Source organism: Myotis brandtii, unplaced genomic scaffold, assembly GCF_000412655.1.
Source record: "Myotis brandtii unplaced genomic scaffold, ASM41265v1 scaffold1162, whole genome shotgun sequence".
Lineage (NCBI taxonomy): Eukaryota > Metazoa > Chordata > Mammalia > Chiroptera > Vespertilionidae > Myotis > Myotis brandtii.
The window spans coordinates 284,252-293,480 of NW_005354021.1; the positions used below are offsets into that span (position 1 = coordinate 284,252).

Sequence of the window (9,229 nt, forward strand, 5' to 3'; positions counted from 1 at the left end):
GGATCCCTTTTCAGCAACTCCAGCCTCACAGACAGCAAGCCGCTCCTATTATGATGCTTACACCAAATTTAGACCTATTCTCAGAGCCATGCATTTCTATCATCAATTGGTCCAGCCTCTTCCGTTCTACAGCATCCAGCTGTTTGCTAAGTGGGGCTGGCCCACTCGTTCTCTCGATGTGCCCCAGAGCCTTTGAGACACCTTGCCCCATTGAGCCTTATCACTGCCTTGAGCTCCAGGGTTTCACACCAGTTGAGGCACCACCAGACACAGCTCTGAAGAGACCTGTTCCAGTGAAGGACACCTCACGAGTGGGATTTCGAGAGCCAAGATCCCGCTGACAAAGAGCCTGAGAATAGATTCAGTGAATTTCCACGCATTCTCCTCGTCATACAAAAACAGAGGCAGCGGGAAGGGCTCTGCATAAGTCAACTGAGCGTTAGCTCAGCCAGCTCACTGGCCTCTCCTTCATTTCCCGGAGCTCTTGGCCTGCTCTGCTTCTCTCTGACTACATTTTTTTTTTTTTGCTACATTATTTTTTAAAGCTTCCGAAATGATTCTGATGTGCAACCAGCTCTGGGAACCAAGGATATGGGTTTTAAAAAGAAGTAAACTTATTCAGTTATAAAACTTTTCAAACAAAAAGGATATATTTTCTTTTTATTAGCCATGAAGTCAAGCATCTTTCAAGCTAAATTACATTACATTATACTTATTACATGATACACAGTCACTAAGTCACTTTAAAAAAAAGACAAATTTCATATTTCAATGAACACAGTAAGGAGAGATCAAAAATAAATAATGAAGGTCTTTATTTCCCTTCTTCCCTATTCCCTAAATTTATGTTTAAACCTGATATAGCTTTTGTAACAGTAAAGTTACTCGTGCTCTTTAAGATAATGATTATAAAAGCCACTAATTCGACAGAACAGGAAATAAGCACTTTCACTTACTTGTTTCTAGCTTATGGCCTCCTTTGTCATTAAACTGATGATGTTTGGGTATAAACCGCAGGTACAATTTTAACAATTTCCATAATCTTGAGAATTTTTTCAGTATTACATAATCAAAAAAATCAATTCCAAATACACCTGTGCATATCTTATAAAAATACATTTAAAAACAAGGATGGGAAGAATTCTAAACACTGGGCTGTTATTCCTCTGAAGGTGAGAGGCATTAGGAAGAGGCGTTATCCTTTATCTTTATTAGGAAATTCTTCCATCTCAGAGGAGAACATCAACTCTGGAAGAGAAAATGAACAGAACATACTCAAAATGGTTTCCCAGCACCTCAATAAGTTTTTCAGTTTAGTTATAAACAATCCTTTAACGTATTGACATAATATAAACAATAGAAAGCCCTCAAGTACAAATAAGAATGCTTGGTAGTGAAATCTGATTTAAAAGGCGAGCTAATGACAAGGGTACAAGTTTTGCATTTCAAATTTTCCAAAAAGATAAAAATTTCCAAGTTTTAAATATACTGCTAGCCCCTGAAAAATAAAACATCTATAATGAAGATAATATAATAATGCTCCCCAGGAAATGTAAGTCACCTGGGGAATCTAGGATCATTAAACAGCTGAAATGTCTAATTCTGTAAGTGCTCATGATAACCTAAAATGCAGGGGACAGATGCAGAGAAAGGACCTGGAACTAATACGAGGTGCTTGCCAGGATATCTTAAATGTGTTATTCCATTTAGTTACCATAATGACCCTATAAGTGAGGTATTATCATCCCCACTTTATAGTGATTTTTTTTATCCACATGGAAAAAATGTTATATAATTTACATGGCCCCAAGAGAGAGCGGGATTCTGTAAATATTTAGTAAGTAACACACACTTTGTTATTTAGTCTGAATACTGCACAAGCTTGCTAGATGTAACTTCAATCCCAACTACAGTATAGAAAGATATTAGTTGACATTTTTACACTTAAACTATTACTTAGCATATAAATGTAGTTTATTAAAATAACACAAAATATTTTAAAAAGGAAACCTTAGGAACCTAATAAAGTCTTCCAATGTAAGTATTATATGAAAAAAATATTTTTTTCTTCAAAGATTAATTTATTTGAATTATAACATCTATTAAAAATTAGTGAGGTTTTTTCCCATCACCATTTACCCCCCCCTCCCATATCCTCTTCCACTTCTCCCCTTCTACCACCTGTATCCCTGAGTTTTTTCTCTTTTTTCTTCTTTGCTCAATCCCTCCACCACCGCTCCCGCACCCCCACCCCACCCCCTCCAGAGCTGTCTGCCTGCTCTCTATCTATGAGTTTGTCTTGGTTTTGCTTGTTAAGTCAGTCTGAGTCTGTTCATTAAATTCCACATATGAGTGAAATCACATTGTACTTGTCTTTCTCTGACTGGGCTATTTCCCTTAGCATACTGCTCTCCAGGTCCATGTGTTTTATAGGGTAAATGTTTCTTCCTTTTTATGGCTGATTAGTATTCCATTATCCACTCATCTACTGATTTAAAAACTATACTGAAAGAAAATAGGAAAATATATAAACCCTTAGAAGATTTAAAAAAATACTTTACATATATCAAAAGAAATAAAGCAACAGGATATTTACTGAAGCCACATAAGAATGACGATACACAGGAGACATATGTAATACTCTTTGTAATACCTTAAGCAATAAAACAAAATTTAAAAAAAAAAAGAATGACGATACAAAAAGGTACATTCATCAATCAAAATACACAAGATTACATTTTTTGTCTTGGTGTTTACAAATGGAAATGTTGGGAAGGTTCTCAATTCTAACACTTCTGAGACAGTTTGTAATTAGTTGATCAAATTGCAGCTAAATGCTCAGGATGTTCAACAATCAAGAACGTAATAATAACCAAAGTCCAGAAAGTATCACAGAGGTTCAAGGGTGAAAGTGTGGAACATCTGCCAATGAAATACAACTTACACTACAAACACCTAAATGAGTGCTGAAGGACCAGCAGTTTGCCAATATGACGCCTCTCCTCCAGGGGTCCCAGCGGGGTCTGAGAACTAGAGACGAGTAAATCTCACTTCCCACGGGGCACACTGAAGGTCAGGTTACTCGACACTTTATTAGACAATGAAAGGTTAAGAATTTGTTCAACGTGGAGGAAGAGGTCAGAATAATTCACTTTAATTTGCATCTGACAGAGGCTGCTTAGATGAAGCGTGATTTATTTCAAATTAAGAGATATTTTGACCTTGTATGACTCTCTGACCACTGTGCTGTACGCCAGCAACTAGTACAAAATAATACTGAAGTAATATTAATAAAATAATATTAATAAAACTGCAATAAAAATAAAATAAAGAGATACATTGATTGTAAGGAGAGTAGGAGAAATGAAGAGCAAAGACTTTCTATAAAACACCTGAAGGGTTAAAAAAAACCAAAAACTTCCTAAATATGCACCAGGGCCACAGAGGGCCTCATTCAGCACTTCCAAACCCCAGCCCCCCTAGACACTCCTCTCTGCTTCTCTTAGTATTGTTCCACCACTTTATTGTCACTCTTCTTATGTTATTTTAAATATCTCTTTGTTATCACAATTATCATAAGCTACAGTCAACAAAGATTTCTAAAATCATTTATACAAGATTCCATGATATGCTTATACTATTTGTTCTTTAATACCTTCGCTAAGATCCATGCCTGGCCTATAAGACAAGAAAAGCCAAGACAGTCCAACCAGAATGGTCACTGCCAGATTCACCAGGATCCACGGCTGGAGAACCTGCTCCTCATTTCCTGCCGCCCTAAAGATACAGAAATACTCATTACTAATGTCTTCATTTTTGTTCACGTACCTAAATATATCTATTTTATGAACTTTAAAAAATAGCAGTCCTCATCTACAGGAATAGCAAGGAAAGAGTGAAATAAAATATGATGCCCTATAAAATACAACCATATGTATAGTATATATGTCATAAATACGTATCATGAAAACAAAGGTACAAAGGTACTAAGCATACCTGCTTAGTACTACAGTGATAATAGAAATTCAGTGTTGCCAAAGTTTTTTCTAGGTTTCCCTTGCAACTACTGTGGTGCTCAACTACAGCTCAGTCTGTTTTTTATCAAGTAGAAATACAAAAGCTAAATATTACTTAGTAAGAACAAATTAAACTTACTCGTCATGAGGTATCTTTCCTTTCTCTCTTTACCTCATGCCTCTAGCCACTCTTTCAAAAAAAGACCCCCCACTCTGAGATTTGTGAACTAAAATCTCAGTTGTCCTGTTAGCTCCATGGTTGGCCACTGGCCCGAGGAGGGTGGCGCGCCCTAGTCTGCTCTCCCCATTGCTTGGTTTTCCGACTCGATCCCGGCTACTCCCTCCCATCACTATTCTGAGGTATTAGGCTCCAGATTGGGGGTGAGGGTGCCAGGCTCTTCCAGTTCATCATGTAATGACATCTTTTAAAACCATAACTTAAGAGATTTAAAACAGATCATAAAAAGAAGACATTTCATTAAAAATGCAGGTGTTTGTAACAATAGGTATCCATTAAAAAATGAAATGGGCATTTTCTTGCCACAATTTTGAAGACAAAAACATGTAAAAGAGTGGAAGGCTTAGAATAGTGCCATTACTCCCACTGTCGCTGTTATTACCACCAATAATTGCGAATGCCATTTGAATCTTACCAGAGGCTGCCATTAACAGAAGAAGGTGTGTAAAGGTGGATTCTGTCACTTGTCATTTGCTGACTCAGAGATAGTACAAGAGCAGCGAAGTACACTGAGAAAAAGATAAATGAAATTACTAATAATGTACTTTTAACAGTCAAGTTTATTTTTAATTTATAGATTACTTTAAGGCCAAAAGTAATTGTACTTTAGGGAATGACAATATAAAAGAAATTCATTTGATCAATTTCAATAGGCTGGATTATTTTTTAAGAACACAGATACTTTTGTGATGCTCACTATTTTATCTTTAGAAATGACTAGAACCTAGAAGATCTTTTAATAAATTAAATAACTGACTCAAGGTCCTAAGACTAGTTTCGTTAATATTTTCATAACAGAACAAAATGTATTCCAAATTATCCAAAGATATCATTTGTTCCTGAAATGCTATGCCAGCTCAATCTGTTTAATGTCAAGTAAAAATAGGAAAGCTAAACATTACTTAATAAGAACAAATTAAACTTTTGAAAGTTACTAAGCTCAACTTCTACTGAAAAATAATGTTATCAAAATTATGGTTACCATGTTTTTTAAATTACAAATTCTACTGAACATCTATAAGTAATGCTTATCGGTAGCAATAACATAAAATCTTTTAAAAAATAAAATTAAACTTTTCCTTGTTCAAAATTACAATGTAACTCAAGTATAACACAGTTATCAAATTAAACTATTTACTCACAGAAAGATGCAAAAGCTGTTGGATCCAGGGCAAGAAAATTTCGGATTGCTACTGATGTTTTGGCAAAGTCAATCCTAGAAAATACAAAAGTCTCTTGTCACAGTGCAACCATAACCTTCTTACAAAATGTGACTAGCGTTTTCCCTTCTCTGTTCTAATGCCTCCACGTTTATTGTCTCTTGTTAAGCTTTAAGGAAATAGGGTCTTTGCAGCCGTGATCAAGTTAAGATGAGGCCATCAGAATGGACCGTAATCCAACGTGACTGGTGACCTTAAAAGAAGAGACACAGGCACGGAGACACTCAGAAAGCCTGCCATGTGACAACAGAGGCAGAGACTGGAGTGATGAGTCTACAAGCCTGGGAACCTGGGATGGCCAGCAGCACCGGAAGCTGGGAGAGGCATGGGACAGGCTCTCCCTTGGAGCCCTCCAAAAGGGAGCCAACCTTGCCGACACCCTGAGTTCAGACTCCTCGCTTCCAGAATGTGAGAGCAACAATTCCTATTGTTTTAAGCCACCCAGTTTGTTGTACTTTGCTATAGTAACCCCAGTAAACTGATGGAATACCCAGACTCTCTTCTATAGCTGATTAAAAGTATTTGGAAGATTATATTTTGGACTTTTTGAATTGATTATATTTGAAAGAAATTTTAGACTTAGAGTGATGCCGAAATGAGTTAAGACTTTTGGGTGTTGTTTTCTCCCCCCCCACAGTATTCCCACCTCCAACTCCCTCCAGCAAATAACAGACTGGCCTAAAGAAGTCAAAACAATTCTATTTTGAAAGTTGTCATCTATCCACTGAGCCAAACCGGTTAGGGCAATCAACACTTTTAAAAAAAATTATAGAATATTTGTTTTAAGAAAAGTCCAACAACGGCAGCCACCTGAAAGCCCTGTGCACCGAGAGGGCGACGTCCCTGGTCGTCCAGGAGGGCTTCGTGTCCATCGACACGTCTGCGTTCTCTGTGGTCTTTATCAACTCTGAACGGTCAGTGGCCTGGAATCGCCCTAAGAGCACATTACACAGTTAGCCACCAACAAGAGAGAACCTGCCGGTCTTTTTAAAAACTATTCCACCCTTAAGAACCTTTAGAACAAGCGTGTCCATGTGCTTCCTTCTCAAACCAAAATAGATGTTGAAGTAACAGTTTAGGAAATTGACTATTTTTTTAAATTCTTTATTAGTTAAGGTATTACAAATGTGTCCTTATCCCCCCCATTAACCCCCTTGACTATTTTTAATGAAATAAAATAATGAACTTCCAACTAAGAAAAAAAGTCTAGAAACCTTTAAGATGACAGCGTCTAATATCTTCTCATTTAGAGATTTTAGAAGTGCTAAAGTTTAAATGTCAACACTATAGAGGTACGCCACTATCTGAAAACCCTTTACATTTCTCAGGAAAAGACCCCAGTGTATGTAGCATGGCACATGCTCTGTGATGACAGGAAAGAAATGGATTGTTTCATAAACGTCTAGGAAGATTCCTGTGCAAGTACCAGTTCAAGCGCCAGCCTGCAGCACTGTGTGCACTGTGTGAGCAGAGCTCTATCCCTTTACTGTTGACCAGGAGGTCCCTCCTCAGTCACAATGGACCTCAGGCAGCAGGAGAGATTCCACCATAGTCTTGCTCGCCAAACCTGGCTGCCGGGTACGTTGGAGAACAAAAGTCAGGGGTTTATCACCTAATTTTTCCTAAGAAAAGACAACTTTTGGACAGAAACTAGTATTTTTTACAGTCAGTTACTCTATTAGGGAAGTTTCTGTGCTAAGGGAAGCAAGAATAAAAACGGAGTGACACTGCTTGAAAATAGCCTGCAGTGTGTTAAACAGCCACAGGTCTACCTGTAACAGCACTTGCCTGGAAGACATGAGACTCTGAGTCCCAGTCCTGCACTAACGGACTGTGAGACCCTGGATAAGTCAGTCTCTCCAGGCCACAGGTTTCTCGCTGGCGAAGGTCCCTTAGATGGGGTATTACACAACCACAGTTTAAACAACGTACATAAAACCTAAGCTGTAAATTTTAAGGGCTAGTCTTTATGTTCCAGACGAGTTCTTAGGCAGCACATTGACAGCATATCCGTGGGAGGAGCATATGGTCATGACCATGCTCTCAGTAAGTTTTTCTTAAAACACTGCAAATGCAGTCTTGTAACCAGTTCATCAGAACTATTTCCAAAAGAATATACAGTTATAATATATATCTTATGTAATATGGTAATACCATCATGTATGTTCTCTCATTTATTCTTCATTAAAGAATTTATATCATTACCTGCCCTACCACCAACACCTCTACCAATTGCAGAAAACTGGTGAAGTCCAACAAAGAATAAAGAAATGGGTGGAGGGTAAGGGGAGATTTAAAAAATTATCCAAAATCTCATAACCCAGAAACAACCAGGTCTATTTCCTTCTAGTCTTTTGTCCTGTGCGTGCTATAGTTGAGATCAAACTATCTGTGTACGTATGTTTATTTTTCATTAGAATTTTTCCACGAAATGTAAAATTCTCCCTAAACACTATTTTTAATGATGCAGATTTTATTGTATAGATAAAGCATACCTTACTGAAATCATTCCCCTGCTCTTTTTATATTTAGGTTATTTCCTGTTTTTTGCTCTCGTGAATAACAGTGTGATGATTAGCTTGGTGTATACATTTTTGTCCATGTTTTTGCTTATTGCCTTAGTTCAGATGTCCAGAAGTATAATTCCTAGGTCAAAGGATAGCCTTGCATACTTTTAAAGAGCTCATATTCCAAACAAGGAACTACTTACGGCTTTTTTCCACAAACACTTTGTCCACAGGCTGGCTAATGCCAGTGGGCGCAGTGAATACAGACTGTTGTTCTGGACTCCTGCGCTCATCAGTAATTATGTCTTCATCTTCTACTCCTAGCTCATTGGCATACTGCAATTCTGCTGGCCGGGCCTTCCTGGAATCAGGGAGAAAGTAAGAAAACTGGGTGCTTACTGAATTTTTACAAACCCACATAAGGAGGTACCTGTGAGTAGAATGAAAAGAGCCCTGGACTTTGAGCAGAGAAATTTGGATTTTACTCAAAACAAATCAGTTATTAACTGCTATGTAGGCCTCAGTTTTATCCTCCGGGCAATGAAATGACTGAACTAGATTGTAAGGTTCTTTCCAGACTTAAAATTATATCATTTTATATGGACATTGATTACTATTTATAGGGTCATGTCTAAACACAAATATGTAATAGTGTTATATAATTTCAGGGTGCTTCTTTAAAGTATGTCATTCTATTTTATCTAACACAGAATCCTATGCTAAATTAAACATTATTATTTATTGCTGAAATAATCAAAATTTAAAGTTTGATAAAATGAGAAAATAAATTACAATAGCCTATTTTATTAATATTACCTTTAATTTTTAAGATCTTGAATATGTAATATTTTGCTATTTATATAAAATCATCTACTCGTGTTTCTCTTTTTTAGAGACAGTTCCTAAAAATTTTTATTCAAGTACAGCATTTTACTTTTCTCAGTGGTCTACACTTTTCTAATTGTCATTAGATTGGTTTAACTGATATCTTTGTAATACTACTTATCTTAGAGATATACAAGTATTTATCAGATTTCATCGGAAGCTATCATTTGGAAGCTCCAAATTAAGCATCAGAGTGTTCCTTAAGGATATTTAGAAGAACAAATAAATCCTTACTTTGTCTTCCTTCGAGGTTTTTTAATAACGGGCTCCTCAGCTGGCTCCACATCGATACCATTTTCATTCCGTAATGAAGATGGACTAGATGTCTCCTGGGTGAAGGCAGTCTCCAATTCTGGGAAAAAA

The 9,229-nt window shown here is 37.0% G+C and overlaps 1 protein-coding gene across 1 annotated transcript in view; it reads right to left on the reverse strand.

The window, feature by feature from the left end:
• Window positions 1-625: 625 nt before the first annotated feature.
• The window catches only part of TMEM237 (transmembrane protein 237), a 15,042-nt gene continuing 6,438 nt past the window's right edge, over window positions 626-9,229 (reverse strand). Inside the window, exons 6-12 of the mRNA XM_005858224.2 lie at window positions 9,101-9,218; window positions 8,185-8,342; window positions 6,268-6,408; window positions 5,397-5,489; window positions 4,670-4,763; window positions 3,656-3,777; window positions 626-1,248 (exon numbers count right to left, since the gene is read on the reverse strand). Coding sequence (XP_005858286.2) covers window positions 1,196-1,248; window positions 3,656-3,777; window positions 4,670-4,763; window positions 5,397-5,489; window positions 6,268-6,408; window positions 8,185-8,342; window positions 9,101-9,218 — 779 coding nt within the window. The 3' untranslated portion in view covers window positions 626-1,195. The remainder of the gene's footprint in view (window positions 1,249-3,655; window positions 3,778-4,669; window positions 4,764-5,396; window positions 5,490-6,267; window positions 6,409-8,184; window positions 8,343-9,100; window positions 9,219-9,229) is intronic.